This window comes from Acartia tonsa, chromosome 5, assembly GCF_053477335.1.
Source record: "Acartia tonsa isolate MP-2025a chromosome 5, ASM5347733v1, whole genome shotgun sequence".
Lineage (NCBI taxonomy): Eukaryota > Metazoa > Arthropoda > Copepoda > Calanoida > Acartiidae > Acartia > Acartia tonsa.
The window spans coordinates 3,669,877-3,696,766 of NC_137264.1; the positions used below are offsets into that span (position 1 = coordinate 3,669,877).

General features: G+C 32.1%; 1 protein-coding gene across 1 annotated transcript in view; it reads left to right on the forward strand.

The window, feature by feature from the left end:
* Positions 1–26,890, forward strand: part of MESR3 (misexpression suppressor of ras 3) — a 97,562-nt gene that overhangs the window by 43,560 nt on the left and 27,112 nt on the right. The window contains exon 3 of the mRNA XM_080162652.1: positions 10,726–10,784. Within this exon, the coding sequence (XP_080018778.1) occupies positions 10,726–10,784 (59 nt within the window). The remainder of the gene's footprint in view (positions 1–10,725; positions 10,785–26,890) is intronic.

Sequence of the window (26,890 nt, forward strand, 5' to 3'; positions counted from 1 at the left end):
TTTTACATGTCCCTAAGGATTTCTTAAACGGCTGTTCACATTGTTTTATTGGCGTTATCCTCTTTTTTTTCAATTTTGGGGAGCTAGGGAGCCGAGCGCTGCAGCTAGGCAGGCAAGGGGGCCGAGCGCTGCTGCTAGGCAGGCTAGGGAGCCGAGCGCTGCTGCTAGGCAGGCTAGGGAGCCGAGCGCTGCTGCTAGGCAGGCTAGGGAGCCGAGCGCTGCTGCTAGGCAGGCTAGGGAGCCGAGCGCTGCGGCCAGAGTTCATAGTTCACTGTCGGGGGGGGGGGGGGGGGGGGGTACTCAAATTTTCAATATTGAAAATAAATTTCTAAGAGGATAATACCGTTTTATTTCTTTTTCGGTACGTTTCATATTTGCTTGATCAAGTTTTATGCTATTTTTGGAGAAAAGTAAAAAAATTCTAAAAGGAATTACCACCCCCCCCCCCTTCCTCTCTCAAAAGTATATAAACTCCAATACTTTAGATACTTATTTTACCAACGTAAAAGTTTAGGTGTTTTTTATTTCATTCAATAATAAAGCTAGCTGTTTTTGTTTATTACTTTTTACTGCAAAGTTTAAACGTCCTTCTTCTTAAAAAATGCCTTGGGCTAGGAATGAGTTGCTTTTGACCACAGTGTAGGAACAGGGTCGTGGATTCTGATAAATAGATAGTAGATCAGGGCAGGCAAAGATTCTATAGCTTTAGATCACAGAGTCACTATGAAAGAAAAATAAGAAGAACAATATTAAATAGCAAGCAAAGACTTCTAAAAAATTGAATTTATTTTGATAATACATGATCTTATAAATGTAAAAGTAAGAAGTATCTAATATACAGAAACCTTACAATAATACAAATATTTTGAAGATTTAATTTTGTATCAGCTAGGAGGTTGTTTATTTTCAATTTCGGGTCAAACCACGTCATAACTAATGAGGGCAAAAAATATTTTTCTATAATGTCATATGCACGATATTTATAACCCGAGTAAAGGAAAATGCCTTGGCCCAAAACAGTTGCAATGCACTATAACGAACAATTAGACTCACAAAAAAGGCCATGCAATTAAAACGTATGTTTTTTTTGCAATAATAGTGCCTTAGGACCCACTTTAAAGGTCTTTCTTTAAATTGCTATGAATATTTATACTTATTGTTCAGTTATAGGTTTCATTGCGGCTTTCAATAAAGTTTCTAAAATAAAGATATTATACTCATTGTTTTTATTATTTTTACCAAAATATTATGCTTATTGTATTTTTAAAAACTTCATTTAGAGAATGTCTAGCCCGTGCGGGTAGCTCCCCAGGGGTCCTGTGTGGTAGAGATCTTCCATCTAATCTTACCTAACCTAACCCTATATTAAAATAATATTTAATATTACATTTTTCATAGTTTGTATTTGTTCAACTATCAGAATGTAATTTGCTCTTTTACTATTTCAGCTGTTTTTATAGCAAGCATGTTCTCTTAGAAATGACCCAAAGCTAAAACCATTGCGCTGTCTTACTTCCTAAATACTCACATACAGAAAGGAATGGTCCTATTTGTTTAAAACCATTGTGCTGTCTTACTTCCTAAATACTCACAGACAGAAAGGAATGGTCCTATTTGTTTAAAACCATTGCGCTGTCTTACTTCCTAAATACTCACATACAGAAAGGAATGGTCCTATTTGTTTAAAACCATTAAGCTGAATTTCTTCCTAAATACTCATAGAAAGAAAGGATTGGTCCTATTTGTTTAAAACCATTGTGCTGTCTTACTTCCTAAATACTCACAGAAAGAAAGGAATGGTCCTATTTGTTTAAAACCATTGTGCTGTCTTACTTCCTAAATACTCACAGACAGAAAGGAATGGTCCTATTTGTTTAAAACCATTGCGCTGTCTTACTTCCTAAATACTCACAGAAAGAAAGGAATGGTCCTATTTGTTTGAAACCATTGCGCTGTCTTACTTCCTAAATACTCACAGACATAAAGGAATGGTCCTATTTGTATAAAACCATTGCGCTGAATTACTTCCTAAATACTCACATACAGAAAGGAATGGTCCTATTTGTTTAAAACCATTGCGCTGTCTTACTTCCTAAATACTCACAGAAAGAAAGGAAAAAAACCATTGCGCTCTCTTACTTCCTAAATACTCACAGACATAAAGGAATGGTCCTATTTGTATAAAACCCTTGAGCTGAATTACTTCCTTAATACTCACAGACAGAAAAGAATGGTCTTATTTGTTTAAAACCATTGAGCTGAATTACTTCCTAAATACTCACATACAGAAAGGAATGGTCCTATTTGTTTTAAACCTTTGAGCTGAATTACTTCCTAAATACTCACAGAAAGAAAGGAATGGTCCTATTTGTTTAAAACCATTGCGCTGTCTTACTTCCTAAATAATCTCAGACAGAAAGGAATGGTCCTATTTGTTTAAAACCTTTGAGCTGAATTACTTCCTAAATACTCAGACAGAAAGGAATGGTCCTATTTGTTTAAAACCATTGCGCTGAATTACTTCCTAAATACTCACAGACAGAAAGGAATGGTCCTATTTGTTTAAAACCATTGCGCTGAATTACTTCCTAAATACTCACAGACAGAAAGGAATGGTCCTATTTGTTTAAAACCATTAAGCTGAATTACTTCCTAAATACTCACAGACAGAAAGGAATGGTCCTATTTGTTTAAAACCATTGCGCTGAATTACTTCCTAAATACTCACAGACAGAAAGGAATGGTCCTATTTGTTTAAAACTATTGCGCTGAATTACTTCCTAAATACTCACAGACAGAAAGGAATGGTCCTATTTGTTTAAAACCATTGCGCTGAATTACTTCCTAAATACTCACAGACAGAAAGGAATGGTCCTATTTGTTTAAAACCATTAAGCTGAATTACTTCCTAAATACTCACAGACAGAAAGGAATGGTCCTATTTGTTTAAAACCATTGCGCTGAATTACTTCCTAAATACTCACAGACAGAAAGGAATGGTCCTATTTGTTTAAAACCATTAAGCTGAATTACTTCCTAAATACTCACAGACAGAAAGGAATGGTCCTATTTGTTTAAAACCATTAAGCTGAATTACTTCCTAAATACTCACAGAAAGAAAGGAATGGTCCTATTTGTTAAAACCTTTGAGCTGAATTACTTCCTAAATACTCACAGACAGAAAGGAATGGTCCTATTTGTTTAAAACCATTGCGCTGTCTTACTTCCTAAATACGGACTATCGGACGGATAGACTCGCGGAAGGACGGAATTACGAACATGACGACAGACAAAGTCAGTTATAGAGTAGCTGCGCTACTAAAAAGAAATAAAAAGCATATCCCTATCTTCCTGGATGAAAAATGAAGTATTATTCATGGTTGTCTCAATCATATGTATTTGTTTTAAGCGTGCTCTATTTCAAGAACAAGTGGTTGCAACCTTAGCCTTCGGGGGATTATCCCCCCCCCACCCCCCCCCTACTTGACATTTTATTTATAAACTAGCGGCTTCGCCCCTAGAGGCCTCTAGTGGCACTTTAAATGTTTTTGTTTGTTAAAGTCTCTACGATAATTCTTTACGTACGATACCTCTTTATATTACGTTGAAGTCTCCCGTATGTTTAAAAATTTTTGATTTTTTTGTCATTTCTCTTAGGAGGACAAACAAACATCCTGTTACTTTAGTATTTATGATTAATAAGTTGATTTTGAGGTGTTTTCCATCTAAGTGAAGTACTGACCCCCCCCCCGCCCCCATTTTTAAAAGAAATTGTAAATAAAGGTGTAGGGTAATTATTTTTCACTAAGACTACTTACTAATGTTGGGACTAAAATTGTAAATCTAAAAGTTAAGTTCTAACCCAAACTTTTTAGCTCTAAGAATCTATATAGGAAAACAAACAAAAATACAATAAGTTTGTACAATTTGTGATTAATGGCTTATTCTAATTTTATTAAATGTAAAAAATATTTAGTCTTTTTTATGAAGAATTTTGTTACTATACCCGTTGATTATTTTGTTGGCCCACGAGCAGATTTAATTATACTCATACACATTTTTAGAAGCGAAGCTTTTCCATATCTAGTGTGTGTCTGAACGTCCGTCTGTTAAATCATAAATTAAGGCAGGTTCCTATGAATTTATTGTATTACCTCGAACGAGGATTTATGTGACAATAAGGTAAAATGAAAATTCAACAAAAAAATGAGGACAGATTAACGTCGACATAGAAATTCCTTATTATTATTTATAAATTATAATTTCTTTCCTTTAATTGCTTATGTTCAATTTTAACTTAACGGATTTGATAAACTTCGCTTTTATGGATGTTGTCATCATTGCTTAATTCCTCTTTGAATTTTAAACACAATCAAGGAGAAATAACTTCATACTAAAAACTAATATATAATATTAGGGTTGGCAACATTTTTTGTTTATTTTAGTTTCGGGTTTTTGTATGCTAGTGGCTTCGCCCCTAGCCTCTTGTGTCTCTAGGCGTAAAGGAGGGGAAGGAAGGGGCCTTGGTGCGACGGTTAACATGACTTAGCTTATTTTATGTTTAAAATGAACGTGGGAATTGGAGAGGGGGGGGCGGTTATGGATCGATGTCTTTTGGGAGTAACTTCTTCCCCCCCCCCCCATACACAACAAATAGCCTAAAACCTACAGATAAGCAATGCCTAAAAATATGGTTCAAAATAAAGGTCTTAGATATTTTTCTTTCTTTTTATTAGATAACAAAAAAACTAAACCTCTAGAATTAAAAGGCGCTGTAGAATTGGGTAGACAAATGAAATTAAAACTTGATATGTTTAAAATAGGATGGTTTTGTCTTATACAAGATAAGTTTCCTACTCTAACATTCCATGCATTGTTTTAAACCATAAAAAGCACTCTTAAAAATTATTTTAAACCCAAAATGAATGTGTGTTATTCAGTCTACAAATAATGATTGATAGTTTCTTGCTAGATTTTTTTATAATAAAAATAGCGGATTTTTGCCAAGCTGTTTCTTTTCCATCAGTTGCACCCGTTTTTTGGCTTTAATAGCAGCCATAAATTGTCGACTGTCTGTCTGTTTAGCTACCTTCTTTAACAGTGTATTTTGTAACTTGTTACTTCCTGAAATGAATGGGTCATTAGGAATGTCTCAAACCATGAAAAATCATTTTCAGAATTCGACAAGGAAACATATTTAGAAAACAATTTACAAAAGCTTCTTGTCTCAATACCTCAATCTTTGCCATTTTGTTCGTATTGGTATGAAAAATTATTGTCCTATCTCTCCACCTCTACCATTTTGCTACTATTGTATATCCTTCCAACCCTGTCGGTTTTGTTAAATATTTGTATGAAAAATTAATCATATTGTCCTTTCTCTGCTCGTTTTGAAAACATTATTATGAAAAACCAATCCTATTGTCCTATCCCTCAACCCCTGCCCATTTTGTTAAATATTTGTATGAAAAATTAATTAGCATGTAACCAGGAAGCAAGCCAGCAATCTAATTAATTACCATTCCGGGTCTAAGGAATTGCAGAATCTCAAATACTCAAAATAATTTGTATAGATATGTTGCTAGTCAATGGTTAATATTATTTGGCAACAATTTTTAATATTAAGTAAATATAAGATAACTTAACCCCTGTCTTTTTTCTCTGAATATGACATTTCTTTATAAATTTTCCTTTACAATGCCTAACGACTCGTTTACATTGCATTAACAACAAACTGTCTAAGAGTAGTTTTATTACACAAAACATTAGAGTACATTTGCAAACTAAAAGTGTATTGTTATTTTGATGAAATTGATCTCTCGAAAAACCGACATTAATGCCCATAAGTGAGCCTTTACTCCCCTCTTTTAAAAATCCCCCATTTCATTAGGAATTGTTGGTTTTACATATGCAGGGAACATAAAGGATAAGACAATGATCGATAAATCAATATACATCCCAAAAAGTTGATACACTAAATACCCATTCTGTTAATTAAAATTATTTATTGAAACGTTAGGACACCGCTAATCTAAAGATACCAAAGTTTCAATAAAAGTATCCAACGTTTTACGCCAACGAGTAAGAGAAAATGCTTTTAAAACTTTGAGTACCAGTACAATTTACGGTCCATTATCCCTCTCGCCTCCTGTACAATTACATATGTTAATATATGTTTTTTCAATGCAGATATTCATATTTATAATTCATTCAGCAATAATAGAGCCAGCAAAATGTAAAAATGTAAATCTTACTAATGTCTATTGTCTACACCCCTACTATATAGTTGCTTTTAACAAGAGGGGACATAAAATATCCTAAACATAAAGTTTAATAAATAGCCTAAAACCATTCCAAGGCCTTTGTGAAGCCTCTCTAAAATAAAGATCTTACTAATTCATATTAAGGATTACATAATCTTTACTTATTTTAATGTTTATTTTGCTAATTTTATTTTTGTTGTTTTAAAATGGTCTAATGTATATAATATGTACATAATCTATACATTAAAATTAGGCATAAATTATATGATGACACGTAACTTAAATATTGGCTTTGTTAATTAAACATTTAAATATGAATTAGCTTTGTATTGCAGATATCTATCTATATTACTGAGTAATTAAATGTCTATCAGTCTGTCTGTCAACAGAATCAGTTATAATTGGGCTTACCCTGAAAGTGCCTAGCGAACGCACAAAAACTCTTTCCTTTATTCTAACAATAACTAATAGAGAAATACAAATAATAGGGATATAGGGAAAATAAAAAATCCCTAACAAAAAAAAATTGTGCGCGCTTCGCGTGCATTTTTAATACTAAATATTTAATAAAATTTAAATTACCCCCCCCAAAAAATCTTACCCAGGGGTTAAATTTTTTTGGGGGGGGAGAAAAAATTTACCACTGCCAACAGATTTCAGGGAGGGTAATTACCCCCCCCCCCCCCAAGCAAATTTTAGCCCCCCCCCAAAAAAACGAATTACCCCCCACCTTTAAAAAATTTTACCCCCCCCCCAAAAAAAAAAGCTTGGGCGCCCCTGACCAAATATATAGACAGATATAATAAAAGTAGATAAATTTAGATAGACACATTAACTCGCAACCTATACATGTCATTATCCAGTATAATCTATCTATCTCTGTCCAATTATAAAATCATTAGTAAAATGATCAACACTTAAGGCTCGCCCAAGTTAATTGAAAAAAATCATTTTAAGTTATTTTGGGATCTAAAAAAAGGCAGTATTATAAAATAAATAAAAAATGTTAGAATAAACTTTTTTTATATAAATATTATGCTTTTGTATAAAGGCTTTTTGTTCATTAATTGGTATGTGTAAAATTGTCTAGCTTATTAGAAAAAAAATCTATCGCATTTTTTATGATTTAATTGATGTTAAGAAAGACTTATAAAACAGTAATAAAACAAAAATAACACAATTTATGAAAGAAAAGAAAGAGACAATCTAAATATGCATCAATCTAATACCTATTCACTTACAGACTGGTCTGATTCGAAAAGCTTTGTTATTAAAAAAATGTTAAAAATGTTCCAAAAATGTCTTCATTGCATGCATAATATTATGAAACCAAGACTGTCTTACAAAACAGTTGAAAAAAAATGTTTTATATTTGCAGGACTAATGCAAAATTTGCACAGTTAAGATTTCAAGTTAAAGGCTATGAAATATAAGCACACCTTACAAATGAAGTTTATAAATCTACTAATTCTTTTCGTACCCAAGATTAATTATATAGTTTCTCTTAAAATTACCAGTAATTAATTAATCCATAATTTGTGTTTTATTGTATTAACATACACAGGACCAAATGCACAATATAGTAGGCGAGAAAATAATAAAGTTTATACATTACAGAAAATACTATAAAATAATAGATCTACAAAAAAACTAAAATGCACGTTCATACAAGCATTTATATGAAACCTGATTAAATATATAAACCTGGTGAAAAATACGTATGAACAGCTTAGACAGCTTTTTGCGAATTTAAAAATGCAAAATTATAAGATTACAACCAGTTTTGTTAGCCCTAAGGGGCCGAAGGCCCGGGCTATCAACATTGGTATGGATTTTATGATTTTTATTTTCACATTTGAAAATTGTCTGTAATTTTTCATTATGGCTAAAAAATCTGGTCCTACTGAAAAATATATTTCTTAGAATTTAAAATCAAAATATCAGCCATTTATAAAATACCATTGTCGACATAAGCCGTTGAAACATTCTTTCTTGACAGAGTTTATAAACTATTTTGCTTGGGCAACCCAGTGCAGAATTGTAAGAACATTTTTAGCAAGAGAAGTTTCTCCATTCTTTCAACTTTTTTTTGTTGAAAACTTCACATGAAAAGTGATGAAATTAGCTGGAATAGTCGCCACACAAACCAACGAAAATAATTTCAACAAGGACAATTGTGTTCATAGTAGCATTAGCCCACAAATAATAAAATCATATATGAACAGTTAATAAAAAAAATATATTTTTTGAAGTAAAAAATGCACCATTTCTTAAAGCATAATCAAATCGTATCTGCCATTTCCATAATCTTCTTAAGTTACTTTGCTGACTTGTAAAAAGAATTGTCCTTGTAGATTCAGAACCAGCTTAATTTTGTAACTCATGTGACGTCATAAAAATGATGAAGATGAGAGGAGAAATGGGAAGAAAAAAAGAGATGGATAATCTCTCGATTTTATGACGTCACATGGCTGATTTTTGGTATATTATAAAACTTTGCTTCTATTAAAAATAATCTATCTTGATTTTGTTCAGCAGTTTTGTAGAAATTTATTTGAGAGACATTTCTACAAAATATTTTGCATTACCAAAACACAAAAGAATTAAAAAGTAAATAAATTTGATTTTTTAAGCAGGGCGAAAAGGAAGGGAGAACAGTATAAGAAATTAGATTAAAATGATTAAAAAATCTTTTTATGAGTATTAATAACTGGATAGTGGAAATGATAACTTTTTCATACTGGATAATATTTGGTTTTGAATTAGTTGTTGTTCTCTGTAGGCCTGTCTGAGGACATTCATCTTCTATAAAATAAATATGTTTTTTCTTATATGATAAAAAGAGCCGTATTTTTGTAAAGATTCTTCAACGCATCTACTCTAGGTATAGTCTAAAAGTCTATTTTTTTCAAATTTTCTTGGGAGAAATGAAGATTCGAACACAAAAATTCAGTTGCTACTTTTAAAACTTTTAAAGCTTAAGCAAGATTTAATGTATCTTTTTATATTCTCTACTTCGCTAATAAGTGTTTGTTTATAATTATTACTAGCGGCTACGCCCCTAGAGGCCTCTTGAGGAGGGTTGAATCCCAAGTTTGATTTTTTATACTTAGATTTAAAACAATAAAATAAAAAAAGTGATAAGGGGCAATTTTTTTCTAGGGACGTTTTCTCTTCGGAGGGTGGTGGTACCCTCCCCCAAAGTAGTTATAAACCTTCCCGGGACCTATGAGAAGCTACCCTGTTAAAGAGAACCCGATCGGTTCAGCGGGAAGCGAGATCATTCGCTACAGACAAAAAAAAGCTTACTACTGTATATAATAGGATAGGATAGAATTAAAGACATATTGTTTTCACATCTTATACAAATATTATACAAAACATTTCATATGATTTGTCAAAATGGGTGAGAACCGGTTCTAATATAGCGGATACCAATCGGTTTGGAAGTTATTCTGGAAAACGGTTTGTAGGAGTTTTTAGATGCTTGTATGTCTTTACACGAAGTCAGTAATCTTTAATCATTTTAAAAAAAGGATCAGTTTTTATGAAAACTAATCTTGCTTTTTATATATCTATAATACAAAGTAGCTTGATGTCTGTCCGTCCGTCCGTCTGTCTGTCCGTCCGTCCGTCTGTCCCTTAAGATCTCGGTAACCGCTGAACCGATCAGATTCTACTCATCAGAGTAAATACCTATTGGTCCTATGGTAGTTTTAAGCTATTTTCTTGGGGGTTGGGACACCCCTAACCGCCCTCCCCTAAAAAACAAAAAATCCCCCCCATTTTTTTTTAAATTTTGAATTTGATACTGGGGCAGATCAAATTTTTTTCCCGAAAATTTTGAAATTGATACTAGGGCAGCTTTTTAATTACCTCTTGGGGCAAAGCCCCTAGAGGCTAGGGGCGAACCCGCTAGTATTCTTTTTATGGACTGTTATGAAAGAAAAGATGAAATTCATTAAACAAGAATTTACAATACGAATTCTAAATTTAATTTTATGTTAATTTTCGAAACCAAATTTAAAATTTAAAAGAAAAAAATTAGAAAATTCAAAACAATGAAAAAACGAATATAACTTTTTGTTTATATAATTTTTGATGAATAGATTTGGTTTTATAATAGATTTTTCATTCTTTTGTTATGGTATTTTTATCAAAATATTTATCTATCTATCTATCTAACTAACAATCTATCTAACTATTTATTTATCTATCTAACTATCTATCTATCTACCTATCAATCTTTTTATCTAGCTATCAATCTATCTATCCAAATATTTATCTATCTATTTAACTTTTTGATCTATCTACTTAATTATATCTAATTTTTGTATCTTCTAATTGTTTATATCTTCTATTTACTTATCTATCTATATTTCCAGTAATCTTTCTATATATATTTCTATCTCTATTTTTCTACCCATGTATGTAACTTTCTGTCAATCTATGTAATGTCTAGGGGGAATGTCTTGGCAGCAAAGATGCAGATATCGCCAACTGGGTCGAACACACTACAAGGTAAATTTTGCCTCTTTAAATCTATAATATTGTTGTTAAGTCTGTACAAAAAAGTAATCTGTTTAAAGGTTTTTAAAAGCGAAGCTTTTCTATAACTAAGGTCGGTCCGTCCGTCCGTAACGGATAGCTTTTTTCGTTAATTAGTTATAATTGTCCTATCGATTTCAAATTTTGCATGGTGATTCCTGTAGTAGTTAGGTACGATTTAGAAAGCGCAGCAACTCTATAATCATTACCAAAATGTCCGTACGTCCATTTTAAACATGTTGATTTTTTTACTTTTTAAACAACAAATTTTTATGTGATCTAATCATCCGATTGATCTGATTTTTGGTATATTGATTCCTGGGACAACAAAGTATAATGTTGTAAGCGAAGCAACTCTATGATCAAGTCCTAAATATGTAAGTATGTCCATAAATATTATCCTGTATAAAGCAGTTTTCAACAAATTTACTTACAATTTTGCTTCGACTCTTATACATTTATATTTTGATTATTCAGTTCTGACACTATATAAGTGTTCATGTCCGTTTGTCCTACCGTTTCAGTGCTTCGCTTTTATGGATGTTGTCATCCTTGTTTTGGTTATGTATTGAATAGTTTATTCTTATAATAAAGTATTAGGATGTTTGTCTGTCTGTTTGTACGTATGTTGTTACCGAAGGATCTTGCTAACCGCTGAACCGATATGTTTTACAGTTTAGCTTCACATAGGTCCTGGGAAGGTTTATAGCAATTTTGGGGGAGGGTACCACCACCCTCTCAAGAGAATTCGCCAAAAATAAAAACAATAAAAAACGCCGCCTGTTAAACAGCTAAAAACAAAAAAAACTGATTTTACGTGCCCCTAGATTCATCTAGAGACGGAGCCGCCAGTAAGTTATAAAATAATTGAATGAATTAAAGAAAAAAAACAAGTTATTTTAGAGTTGGACATTATCGTCCTAGCTTAATAAAATAATTGACCATTCATTAAGAAAAGTAATAAATTTTGTCCTTGAATGATTAGTTTATTTTTCAAGGCTTTGCTGCCGCAGCAGTAAATATGTAGTTTTTGCGAGGGGGAATAGTTATTTCTCGCATCGTATTATAAACGGCTTTCCGGCACCTCGGGGCTAAAAAACTAGTTTTAATCTTATGATTGTACATTTATATTCGTAGAAAGCTGGATATAATTCGATGCTAGACATAGTTTTTTTCGTATGGATGAGAACCGGTTCCTATCCACCGGATTCGAATGAATACGAGAAAATTAATTCCTGTACTGTTGTTTTATCAATCGGCAGCTGTGATTTTTTTGTTCGCTCGCTTTTTATTGCTTTAATTAAGAAAACCATTTGTTAAGGACAGAAACTCAATTAAAGCTCAAAAATAACCTATGGTTGGTATCACATGCTTTGTACATTCTTTTTTTTATTTATCTATTTACCATTTGTAGTTACCCAAAACAAATTATTCGTGATAGGGAGGATACTTTATATCTAGGATAGGGAAATGTATTCAGAAAACAAAAATGATTCGTGGATAACTCTATTGGCTGCGCAGCTATCATATAGTTAAAGTGTATCTGAAAGATATAATCTTTTTATTAGTGGATACAAAAAGTATAAAAAGATTAATTGCACTATGATATGATAAGTTAGGTAGCCCTACATTATTATACATTTGTGATAGGCTTTTCAAGATGCCCCCCCGCCCCCCCCCCCAATTCCTCTTTTAAAAAAAGTGGTGTTTTTGATCAAATATTAATTCTTATTGGAAATTTACTTGAAATAGTGAAAAGAAAGATTTTTTCCTTTTTCTACTCCATGACGATCTAACTACCCAATCGTATTGTCTTGCTCCTGAAAGAGCTTCCTGCAAAGAAGTTATTTGATACATGTACCAATCCATCAGCATGTAATACTTTTTACAACCATGTAATATCAATAAACGTACAGACACCGTCGTCATATTGTCTGTCTGCCTGTACCACAGGATCATTTTTTTTTTCTTTTTAAAAATATTATTGAAAGTAGTAGGAGGTCGACTTCTGCCCTAGCACCCCTCTACCTTCTCCAACAAAAGTTCCTCTAGAGGCATCCGTGGTCGTAGCCGCTTGTTTATAGTTAAATATAACATACTAGTTTATAACAGGATGTCTGTCTGTCCGTAGCTAAAGATCTCGCAAACCGTTGAACCGATATGGTTCTCCTTTACAATAAAGCTTCCTATAGGTCCATGAAAGGTTTATAGGGAGCCACCTGATTTAAACATTTACTTTTAAATTTTAAAATAAAATTAAAAATTGCTCGAACTGTTTTCTCTTTTTAAAAACAACCTATTGACAAAAATTTAATTCTGCATTTGGCTGTTATAACTATTGGCGCTTTTTATCTTTAGGTGGGATGCTATGGTGCACTATTTAAAGTGTGCCATGAACAGGGATCTTAAGGGATAAGACAATTCACAAAAAAAAATTACGCACATTATAGGTTAAAAAGTAGGGACACTTCTAGTTATATACAATCACATTGTACAACCCAATCAAGATTTAATTAATTCCCCAAAGTTTTTACACAAACTTTTTGAAACATATTGGGTCACTTAAAACCTCCCGAAAAGAATATGCAAATTTTTAAATGCACGATGACAAATATGGACGTACTATCATGTTAGGACTTTTTGTAGAGAATAAAATGCTTTTTAGTATTTAATCTATCCAATGGCCCAACTATGATACTTGATGTTAAATTAGTTTCGCATGTCTTGTTTAGGCTTTAAAATTAAATGGATAATAATGCATTGAATGATTAAATAAGATTAAGGAGAAGATGATTAAGGTCCCTCCACAAATTATTCTAGTATACTGGCCTCTCATTGGCTATCCTATCGTATAACGTCATTATCTATGGAGGGACTTTAATCATCTTCGTATTTTTGATAAATAAATACAATCGAATTATAAAGTTTTTTATTGTGTCTATAAAAAAAATGAAGTCATACTGGCCTTCAAATGATCAATTAAAATGTATACTGGCCTGCCATTGGCAATATAGTCTGCGTATTGGCTTATCATTGGTCATTTATATTGTATGACGTTATTTTTTAAAGGCACTATGAGGAGCTTCGAATTTACCCTCTAATTTCACACCTCAATTAATTGTTTATTTACCCCCTCTCACACACATATTAATAATAAGAAGGAAAATGGGATTCTAATTTACCCCTACCCCTAGTAAATTTTATCCCCTAGGTATACCTATATTTTTTGGGGATGGGTAAAAAATTTCCATGCGATCTTTTAACTTCCTCCTCCATACAAAAAAGGTGATCCGGAATGTTTTTTGAGCAAATCAAAACATCTTTTTAAAAACTATTTTCAGGAATTCTTATTCCCGGTTTTGAGTTTACACTTATTCCTTTTGTTTAAATGTTTGATACACTTACGTTCTTGTTAAACGGAAAATTTATGAAATTAGCAAAATTTTAGTTTTTTTTTTAATTACCGCACTTTTTTAGATTGTTTTGTAATGAATTAAGACCAGAATTTACCAACACTTACAAACCTTTGATTGAACGGCCTTTGTCGTAAAGCCCTAACTGTGAATGTTAATAAAGTGCGTATGTTCACGGGTCAAGGCAATTCCCCTAATTATACTTTTATTGTTATTCCCCTGACATAACAGCAATAGTAACTCTTCTTAACAATTTGTTATTCTTGATTTTATTTGATTCTGCCATTTGTATGTTCTTGTTAGAAAACTTTAACTCAAAATAGCTAAATATTTTGGTAGGATTGTATGGAGAATCTGTCCTTTTCTTTCAAGCTTTTAAAAAAGTTAGATAAGGTTTGGAAAAAACAAGAAAAGTAACTTAGTCAAAAATTAAAGCAGCAAAAGATTATTTTTAATGAAATGGAAGAACAGTAATGTTTAAAAAGAGATATATTATTAATAGAAATATATTTTTCAGCTTCTTTACTTTTTTTCAACTTCCCATTTCCCTGGAGATAAGGCCCTAAAAGTAGCCAAGCCATAGAAAGTGGTGATCAATAAAACGCACTTTTAATTTGATCATAACTAATTTATAATTTTCATTATGGCTCCGAATCTGAGCTGTGAGTATTGGTGCAAAAAATGGGGACATGATTCCAGTGACGTCATATTTTTCTTTCCCGAAAAAGGGAAGGGGGGAAGAAAATCTCTTCAAAAGAGATGGGGAAAACCCCCTTTTCTCCCATCTCTTTTTTTCTTCCCCCTTCCCTTTTTCGGGAAAGAAAAATATGACGTCACTGGAATCATGTCCCCATTTTTTGCACCAATACTCACAGCATCTTGATGCACATTCGCTGAATTAAAATTTGTATCGTATGGCTTTGCAGATGTTTTTTTTCAGAAAATGAATTTAAAAATCATAAATTTTTCTCCCTTTTCAATATTTTCGAATATATAAGTGACAGAATATTTGCCGAACCGACGTTATTCTCGTCTTCTTAAAAGTGAAATTACTTATGTCCAGGAATGGTGCTTAACTTTTTTTTCAAAGGGGACACACAACCATAACATATGGGGCCTAGCCGCTAGAAATGAAAACTAATGTATTTCCTTACATGTACAATTTACGGTGTACAAAATCATAGTGTTTGTTGTTGATCACGTAACAAATGCACTGTGGTCATATTTTCCTTCCGTATTGTTCAACATTTTCTTGATGAATATGCTGATAAGAAGGTGTGCCAACACTTCCTCATATGGTTCAATATTTTCCTATTGAATACGGATTGACGGACAGACAGACAAGGATAATTATTGAGTATCCTTACTGATGAACAAATACAAATTAACTCTAAATGTTTGTTTTTTGAATGCAAAGCAAAGGATATAAGTGTGTGCTTTAGTGATCATTTGCCACAGTGATTTCGAAGGTGCTTTGACTTTAGTGTCAGAACCTAAATTGGGACATAGTGCAATTCATTACCCTAGGTTAGGTAACTTCATTTCACTTTTCAATAAAATCTAAAATGCAGCAGTTTTTGAGAAAATTAGATTTGAAAATTTCAAGTTCAATTTTCACCCACTAGGAGTTACCGCATAATCATGACAAGAAAAGCAAAGATTATTTATTTAAAATTTTTAACAACTATGCTTTTATAAAGTTCTTCATAAAACCACTCCTGAAGTGAGTTAATTAATGGCCTTTTTTATCAATTGCTTTGCTAAGGTCACGGAAATTCAGTCTTAAATAAATCATATACAGAGAGGTTTTATGACTTACTTTATAAAAGCAAAGTTGTTCAAAATTTTAAATAAATAATCTTTGCTTTTCTTGTCATGATTATGCGGTAACATCTAGTGGGTGAAAATTGAACTTGAAATTTTTAAATCTAATTTTCTCAAAAACCGCTGCATTTTAGATTTTATTGAAAAGTGAAATGAAGTTACCTAACCTAGGGTAATGAAATGAACTATGTCCCAATTTAGGTTCTGACACTAAAGTCAAAGCACTTTCAAAGGCACTGTGTTGCGTTTCTGGATGATTTGATAACGTGATTCTTTTGGCGGAAATGATAACGCACTGATAAACAAATATAATATAAAAAAAGCGTTGGATAAGGATTGACTTGTCCTAGAAAGGTGTCAGTTACCAAATTTCTATATTGATAATTGTATATTAGGGAGGGGGGGGGGAGCCCTATCTCTTTGACAAGGCTCTTTTAAAATTTACCTACCCTTAATTTAATTTTGAAAAGAATCAAATTGAAAAAAAATCCTTTGTGGTCCAAATGCAATATGAGGGAAATCGCTTCAAATCTGCATTTAACATTTTCTACTTTTTTTGTTTTGTTTTTAAGAGTCTTTTTCTTAATCTTCTAAAGACAAAAGGCTAAATAAGACAGAATAGTGTCGAAGACAAAAACCTTTTTGCCCTGCGCTTTTTTATCTTCTATTGAAATTGATGTCCTTTATAGATAACTATGGTCAAGTAACTATATTTTACTGTTTAAGAAGTACGAAATTAAACAAAAATTTGGCCTAAAATGAAAATCTCATTTGATATTCAGAATAGTTATTTCTCGCATCGTATTGTAAACGGCTTTCCGCGGATATAGAATGTAAAATTATAAGATTAAAACCAGTTTTTTAGCCCCGAGGTGCTGAAGGTTTTGATTGTACATTTTTATATTCATAGAAAGCTGGATATAATACGATACTAGACATAGTTTTTTGTATGGATGAGAACCGAATCCTATCCATCGGATTCGAATGAATACGAGAATAGTTATTTCTTTCATCGTATTATAAACCGCTTTCCGCGGATATAGAATGTACGATTATAAGATTAAAACCAGTTTTTCAGCCCCGAGGTGACGAAGGCACGGGCTAAAAAACTGGTTTTAATCTTATGATTGTACATTTTTATATTCGTAGAAAGCGGTTTATAATACGATGCTAGACATAGTTTTTTCGTATGGATGAGAACCGGTTCCTATCCACCGGATTCGAACGAATACGAGAAAATAAATTCCTCTTGAAAGGGAAGTCGGTAAGAAGGAGGGGAAAAGAAGGAAGTGGATTGGGAAGAAAACAGCTGAATAAACATCTTTACAATTTTCAGGGAAGCTTAGTGTTGTTCCTGTGCAATTAGTATCTCTATTTAGCGGGATGACAAATGCTCCAAAAAGATTCAGTTTCAAATTTAAAACAAATAAAAACCTATCCCTACTTTTTTTTTGGGGGGGGGGGAGAAGAGTGCTTCGTTTTTTGTAAAAAGGGTAAATTTGTAAATTGTTTGACCTCATTAAAATGGAAAAGAAAAAGGGTTTTGGAATAAATGGCTATTTTAGGAAAGGATGAGTATAAATTTTCCTAATATATGTAAAACTATACTCTAAAGATGAAAATAAAAGTTATATTTTTAAAGATAAATGGATAGATACATTCAAAATTTTTATTATAACCAGCAAACAATAAAGTTATTTTTCAAATGTTATAATTTAAGGCATTGTCATTTCTTTATGAATCATTTTTTCTAAATGAAATTTAAGATTTTAAATTTACAAGATATTTTGTCTAAATAACAAATATATGGATAAATACTGAAAATGCTAAACTAAAACTCAACTATAACCATTTTATGTCTAAATACTTATTCCCTTCCCCCAATATTTTTCTAAAGTGAGGACCTCCTGCTGGGAATTGAATTTTTGGCTTTTCAAATTTCCTGATTCATGCTTGGTTTTGGGGTTGGGGTGTGGAGGGGGAGGGGAGGTGTTGTAACAAAATAAAAAAAGGACACATTTTATAACCTAAATATACATTTAACCTCTAGAGGAAAGTACACCACAAGGTTATTTTGGTGTATCTATACCAATTTTGTTGTGTCCAAAATTCCTAATTATGCAATGTGATGGGTTGAATGACGTCCAAGCTTCTTTTTATGGATTCAAAATTTTGAAGCAGTAATCTAAAGTATTTTTAGAAATTGTAAGGGGGGGGGGGAATTATGTGCTTTAAAGTTTAATAAGGGTTTTACCACCCTCTCCCCCCCCCCCTGGGACGTCTATGAGGGGTTGGACCTGTTATAGATCTAGGCATTCCATCCCCCTAATCTTACCAATAATAATTTAGCTATGACTTTACTCATATATACACTCACTAGCGGCTTCGCCCCTAGCCTCTATGGGCTGTGCCCCAAATGGTGATCAAAAAAAAAAATTTGGCGAAATTCGTAAAAGGACCAAGGAAATCTAAAAAAAAAAAATGAAGGGAGGATTTTTTTTTGTTTTTGGGGGGGTTGGGGGTGTCGCACCCCCCAAGAAAATAGCCTAAAGCCACCACAGAACCAGTAGGCATATACCCTAAAGAGTAGAATCCGATCGGTTCATTGGTTACCGAGATCTTAAGGGACGGACAGACGGACAGACATCATTCTACTTTGTATTATAGATATATAATAACTCTAAATTATTGTATTCTATTGCCGGAACTTTTGGGTTAATATTTATGACATAGTATTTTTTACAACTCACAAAAGACGTTCGTGTCGAGAATTTTTTTACATCAAAGTTTTTCTATACTTGAGGTAGTTCATTTGACACCTCTTAAAGTTCATATAAACAGTCTACATACTAATTTTTTGTGGGAGGTAATTTGATAATTATTCTATTTATTTATAGTATCGAGGATACTCTGCAACTCACTATGCCTGTCTAACAATCCTTCCGTCAGTCCTTAACTCTATTTCCAGTATTTGATATGATATGATATGATTTATTAGCAGTAAATTACAGATTAATTTTACAAATAATTTAATACATTTTAAATTACATCATTTTTATAGATATATTTATTTATATTGACATAATTAGGGTAACTGTACTACAGGGCCTTTAAAGTCAATCTTGACTGTCCTTCGGCCCAATTTTCATTTATTTTTTTTAAAAATATCTACTAGTTTCACAAATAATATAAAATAATATTAGCTATTTACAGGGTATGGCATTAAAGTAGCTTACTGGTTGCGATATTTAAATTATATTTATATTTTTCCACAGGGATAACACTTTCTCTCCCTGCATTGAAATGTTTTGTACTTTGATATACACTTATTTTTTACATATTTTTTAACAGCTTTGGATGAATTTAATGATCTTAGCTCACCTGCCCAACTATTCCAAATTTTCGGAATTTTTACTGAAGGGAAAGTTTCATAGATTTTATAATTTGGCTTCTCTACTCTAAGACATTTTGATCTAGTATTTTGCAATGGTGTTAGAAAATTAAGCATACATTTGGGAAGTTTGTTTTCTAAATATTTAGATACAAATTCAACTACATTTGCATCCCTTAGGTCAAAAATGTTAAGAATATCTAGTTTACCCATCAGGGGCTCGGCATGCACATTGTACTTAGCATTTAAAACATTTCTTACAGCTTTCTTCTGTAGGTTATGAATTTTTGTGATATGCTCATCCTTTGCCGCCCCCCAAACAATTAAGCCATACTCTATGTGGGGCTTAGCGAGGCTGTTGTAAATTGTTTTTAAAGTAGTGGTTGGAAAGAGTTTTTTTGTTTGGGATAGGGCATAGACTGAGCTTGCTATTTTATTTTCTACATAGTTTATATGTTTGTCCCACTTAAGTTCATCATCTATAAGAACACCAACAAACTTGAAAAATTTAGTATTACAATCTCTGCTAATTCTTTCAATTTTTTCCCCTCCTATTTTCAATGTGCATAACTCTGGATCAAATGGCTTTTTATGTGGGCGAAAAATCATATATTTAGTTTTTGATACATTCAAGGCTAGTTTATTTGCTCTAAACCAATTTTTTGCTTTATCAAGTTCTAAATTAGAATCTGCAATTAAGTCATTTAAGTTGTTGTTTGATTTGCTAAAAGTAGTATCATCAGCAAATAAATTTGTTAAAAAGGATGTTGCATTTGGTAAATCATTTATGTATAGAATGAATAAGAGGGGGCCTAAAATACTTCCCTGTGGAACCCCTGTTTGAATGATTTTTTTAGCTGAATTTACACCATTGATTGTAACAAACTGTTGCCGTCCTATTAAATAGTTTTCAAACCATTTCAATGTATTTTTAAAACCATAGTGTTCAAGTTTGTTTAAAAGAATTTTTATATTTAGGACGACATCAAAGGCTTTTGAAAGATCTAAGAAAATGTTTATTGTATATTCAGGGTTCTTTTTATTTAGATTTTCATAGATATGCTTAAGTAAATTTAACAAAGGCTGTGTTGTGTTATGATTAGGACGAAACCCATATTGATATTTATATAGGATATTACAATCTGATAAAAATTTGATCATTTGTAAAGCAACAACTTTTTCTAAAATTTTGCTAAATGCTGAAAGAATAGAAATTGGACGATAATTAGTAAACTTATTTCTTTCTCCTGCTTTAAAAATAGGTACTACACGAGCAATTTTGTAATTTTGTGGTATGAATCCTGTTTTTAATGATAAATTAAATAGGTATACTAACGGATCAATAATTTCATTTATAACTTCTTTGATAAAAAAAAAATTGAGATGTTATCCTCCCCACAACTCTTTAATTGGTTACGCTTCAAAAGACATAATCATCTATTTTTATATGCGTTTCGTTATTTTCTCTGATTTATTGCATATTTTTTCTCTTTTTTTAGAACATTTAAACATCAGCTCTATAAGTCACTTTGTCCTTCTGTCCATGCATGTTTTTTTGTGCTTTGCTATACTGTCTTAATGGGTGTTGTCATCCTTGTTAAAAGCGAAGCTTTTCTATATTTAGGGTCGGTCCGTCCTTCCGTACGTTGGTCCGTAACGGATAGCTTTTTTCGTTAATTTAGGCATGTTAGAATTGTCCTATTGATTTCAAACTTTGATCTGATTTTTGGTATAATTATTCCTGGGACAACAAAGTACAACATTAAAAGCGAAGCAACTCTATAATCAAGTCCTAAAAATGTAAGTATGTCCATGCTTTGACTCTTATACTTTTATTATACAAGTGTTAATGTCCGTTTGTCCTACCGTTTCAGTGCTTTGCTTTTATGGATGTTGTCATCCTTGTTTTTATATTTTTTTTTTTAAAGTTAGGTGAATTTATATTTCTACTATTTATTTTCCAGAATACACTTATCTCCATAACATTACTCTAAATGTCTTGGTCAATAAATATTCAAAATATTACTTCAGTAATATAAATTATTATAATTCAGGGATAGGTAAATGAAATAAAAAAAATCAATTGAAATTTATATTTTTTTTGTTTTTGAGATACTAGCGGCTTCGCCCCTAGCCTCTAGGGGCTTTGCCCGAAGAGTTTTTTTTTGAGGGGGGGGGGGAGGTATTTTTAATTTTTGTGGGTGTTAGGGGTGTCCCATCCCCCAAGAAAATAGTTATAAACCTTTTCGGGACCTATGAGAAGCTACCCTGTAAAGGAGAACCCGATCGGTTCTTCGGTTAGCGAGATCCCTCGCTACAAACAAACAGACAGACAAACAAACATCGTTCTACTTTGTATTATAGATTTACATAATTAAACATCGAAGAGTGACTTGACTTGGCAAAATAGCCTAAAACCATTCCTGGAGAATTTTGGAAGGACCGTTCTAGACGTTTCCGAGATTTTACTGGACGTACCTATCAGCTCATATTGTCAGGGTGGAGAGTTGAAATATCAGAATATTTATTTCTCGCATCGTATTATAAACAGCTCTCCGCGGATATAGAATGTACTATTATAAGATTAAAACTAGTTTTTTTATACCCGAGGTGCCGAAGGCACAGGCAAAAAAACTGGTTTTAATCTTATGATTGTACATTTTTATATTTGTAGAAAGCTGGATATAATACGATGCTAGACATAGTTTTTTCGTATTAATGAGAATTGGTTCCTATCCACCGGATTCGAATTAATACGAGAAAACAAAATAATATATTCCAGTATGACTTTCAAATTGATTATCCTCTGGATTAGAACTGGTTTTTAGCCATTATCATGAATTAAATACCAGTTTAGTTGGCCAAGGCCTTCGGCACCTCTGGGCCTACCTAACTGGAATTAATCTTATATTTTTTTATCTAGCCGTGGAAAGTTGTCTGTAATACGATGCGTTAAATATTTATTCTCAACTTCCCCCTAATTCTTTTGGATGTGTACCAAAGAAGTATTATTGATTTGATTACCATGATTGGATGGAAGATTAATTTTTAAAAGCGAAGCTTTTCTATAATTAGTTTCGGTCCGTCCGTACGTCCGTAACGGATAGCTTTTTTCGTTAATTTAGGCATGTTAGAATTGTCTTATCGATTTCAAGGTGATTTCTGTAGCAGTTAGATACGATTTAGAAAGCGTAGCAACTCTATAATCATTACCAGAATGTCCGTACGTCCATTTTAAACATGTTGATTTTTTTACTTTCTTAACAACAAATTTTTATGTGATCTAATAATCCGATTGATCTGATTTTTGGTACCTATACTGATTCCTAGGACAACAAAGTACAATATCATAAGCTACTCTATAATCAAGTCCTACAAATGTAAGTATGTCCATAAACATTATTCTGTATCAAGCAGTTTTTTCAACAAATTTACTTACAATTTTGCTTCGACTCTTATACATTTATATTATGATTATTCAGTTCTGACAATATACAAGTGTTAATGTCCGTTTGTCCTACCGTTTCAGAGCTTTGCTTTTATGGATGTTGTCATCCTTGTTTATCCAATGTCCATTACACCAAGATCCCTGATACTTAGAGATAGGGGGGATGTCACAATTGGTTATAAAAGATTTTTCCATCCTGCCTTTGGTAGCTTGCAATTGTTAGGTCGCATTGTTGGAAAAGAATGATAGAAAGAAAAATAATATTCTCACATCTATCCCCTATACAGTTTAGATCTACCAAAGAAGGATTTTTGATTACCATGATTGTTTGAAAGTTTATTTTGACGTCCATTTTCCTCTCCCTTTATCCCTTCCTTTATTACTAAGTATAGTTGGCATGCTATGAAATTTCATCCAATATATTAAAGATATTCAAATGGAGGTTTTTCTACAAAATAAACAAATTTTTGGTAGCAAATTCTATTTTCTAAAGATACAAGTAATTTTACAGTATGGCTTCAAAACCGATTAATTACCGCTGCATAAGAATCAGTTCTTAGCCATACTAAAAAATCATGTATTAGCGACGTATTAACGACAATTTTCCAAGAATATTAAAATTAAAATAAAAGAACAATTTACACTTATTATTTTTTTATTTCATATCCGCGGAAAGCTGTCTATAATAAAGGGTGTTAAAATAAAAACCAATCGCTTCACTTTCTTCAATATAAACCTTACAGTTTTGGTCCAAAACTAATAAAAAATAATACAATTCATGCCCAAGCAATGACAATGAGAAAACAATATTGAATTTTGAATCTACTCAACCTTCCAGAGCCCTAGAGCTTAAGACCTAGCCCTTGCAGAGAAATTTGCCCTGCGCCGAAAGTGCATATTTTATTACAAATTTGTCTTTTTAAAACCAATCGCTCACAATTTGAACCACCATAAGTACTTAAAATCTTGTAGATAGACCACATAATGTTCGGAGTTTTTGATGGGGCATGTAAAGACCTTTCTCTAGATACCATAACAAGGTTTCTAACACAATCTTAGCCAAATTGGCATAAAAAAGAAAGACCTGGCAATCACCGAGAACTAGGAATAGACAGAGTCGTCATGCCTCAAAGTTGGATGGGAATGTCTTTTTTTATGTCAAATTGGCATAGATTGAGTTAGAAACCTTGTTAAGGTGTCTAAAGAAAGGTCTTTACATGCCCCATCAAAAACTCTAAACATTATGGGGTCTATCTCCAAGATTTGAAGTACTTATGGTGGTTCAAATTGTGAGCGATCGGTTATTTTTTTAACACCCTTTACTATGCGATAGAAAAATAACCGTTAACATACGGTTCTGAGCCATAATCATAAATGAAATAAACTTACTGGCACCTGCGCCTTTAGCTTCTAGGGGCGTAGTTTTTTTGCGAATGGGTGCAAGGTGTTTAACGTAGTACATACCTAGTTAATGCCTTACTTAAAAGGCTAGACTTAATCAATTCCGTAATGTTAGAGATACTTTGCCTAGAACAAAAATCATTGCTACTTAATATAATAGAACCTTGCTTCTAGCTTGCTAAATTTAAAATATTATCTGTATTGTATAAACATTACTATAAAGTTGCTCTGAATAATTCATACAGAATCTACATGGATATTATGACAGGAGAATAATTGTTGTAAATTTAGGTTGCTAACATGGACATCATTTAATGGTCAGTTCGTTTATCCAGTAGGGGTAGGGTTTGTGGTGAAGGAAGTGGATGGGGGTTAATTTTTTTAGCCCGCTACAAGTTTCCCTTTATTAGAGTACATGATAATCTGGTTTTAGGTCTATGTAAGTAATTATACATTGTTACAATACTACACTGTAAAGGAGAACCATATCGGTTCAGAGGTTATAGAGATCCTTAGAAAAAAGACAGAAAAACAAAGACAGAATCATTTTGTTGTATTATACGAATATTGGTGTTTGTTTTTAAGAAATAGACTTATGTAGCGCCAAAAAAATTTACCTTTTCATACAAATGTAACATTTAACCTTCAGAATTAAAAGGCAAAAGATGACAACTTTTTTTTACAACTGAGCTCCCATATCAGGATAATAAAGAAGTTTTTGTTTAATTTCACTTTATAAAGACTATTGTTCTTTTCATTTTAATTAGTGTTTATACATTTAGGTGAAATTTAAAATCCCCATACCAAGTCTGGAAATCGTTAGGACAATTCTAACATGCCTAAAAGAACTATCCGTTACGAACAGTTAAAACCATTTATAGATCCTTAGATGTAAACCGTTTAAAAACTTACTAAAATCGGGGGAATAGACAAAAAACGCAAGCATATCATTCAATTGATGAGTAATCGCGCTACTACCTTCCATAAATTTCTAATGAGATTTTTTCTCCAAACTTTTTTTCGCTGTGAATTGTAAAAATTTCCTTGTTTTATGACAGTCTTTTTGGGTATGAATAGACACTTTATATTTTACTTTTGATGTAAAGAAGAAAAAAAAATACTTCATAAGGTTTAGAAGTACGTGCCTATCGAGCAATGACCTCCCTAACCTACTTTTTTCCGTTTTGCATGACCCCTGTGGTGCTTTAACCCTAATGGGCTACCCAGTCCCAGTACGTAATAAAACCTAACCTTTTCTTTTTAATTTGTGAGGTTTCAGTGCTTATGTACTCTGAAGAAAAAAAACGCCAAGTATTTAATTTTTTCGTTTCAACTCTTTGTATATTGACTTGTTTAAAACAAAATCTAGTGAGTTCTCTAACAAATATTAAGTGATTTATTAACACCAATATCACTGTTATAAAATGCTGTAAGCTTGTTATTGCTATGCTACTTTAGTACTTACTAGTGGCTTCGCCCCTAGCCTCTAGGGGCTTTGCCCCAAAAGGTAATTAAAAAAAAATAAGTACTTCCACTAAGGTACCCCCACTACTTTCTATTAAAAAAAATTAAGTACCCCCACTAAAGTGCCCCCACTACTTTCTAGTTAAAATATATACCCTGAAGAGTAGAATCCGATCGGTTCAGTGGTTACCGAGATCTTAAGGGACAGACAGATGGATAGACATCAAGCTACTTTTTATTATAGATAGACATAATTGTCTTTAAGATATTTTTCAACTTTCTAGTATAAGAACATTAAACTTTACAATGTCAAGGAGAAATTCATTAAACTTTGAAAAATTTTAATTAAAACAAAATGATAAAAATCTTTTTATATAAAGTATAAATGAAGATTTTCAAACAAAAGGTTTTGATTTTTTAGTATTTTATTGTCATTGTAAAAAGAATACTAATTGAAATATTTTCTCTAAGATTTGGTCAATGCTTTTACAGTATGGTTCTTATCCATACAGAAAAATCATGTATAACATCGTATTACAGTCAATCTTCAAAGAATATTTTTTTTAAATCATAAAGTTTTGTTAGCCTGCTGAGGTCTAATAAAAATGGTTTTAAACCTATTAATTTTTATTTTAATATCAGCGGAAAGCTATCTATAATAAAATGCGTTAGATAACAAAAACTCAAAGACTTTCTTCATATTTGGTCTTCCTACTAAATTAGACAGCTGCAATTTCATTTTGTCCGTCAATTATAATTTTATTACATTTTTTAGCTTCGCTACTCTTGGATTGCAATGAAACTATTTTTATCTCATATTCATCTTTTTAAAAAATATTTATTGTCTGCTTTTAAGTAAAGTTGCCATAGACACTATGGAATTCAATTATATTTGCCATTTATGAGATCTTACCGTACACATAAAAAACACAAACAAACACACACATACATACATACAACCTGGTACTTTACTTGTCAAATAGAAAGTACATTAAGATTATTCCAATCATTCATCCGTTTACGAGATCCTATGAAACATATACACAGATACATATCCATGAAAACACAACAAAACTTGCAAACATACGTCCTGGTACAGTAATAAATATTTATTCCTATACAATGTTGAATAAAATTT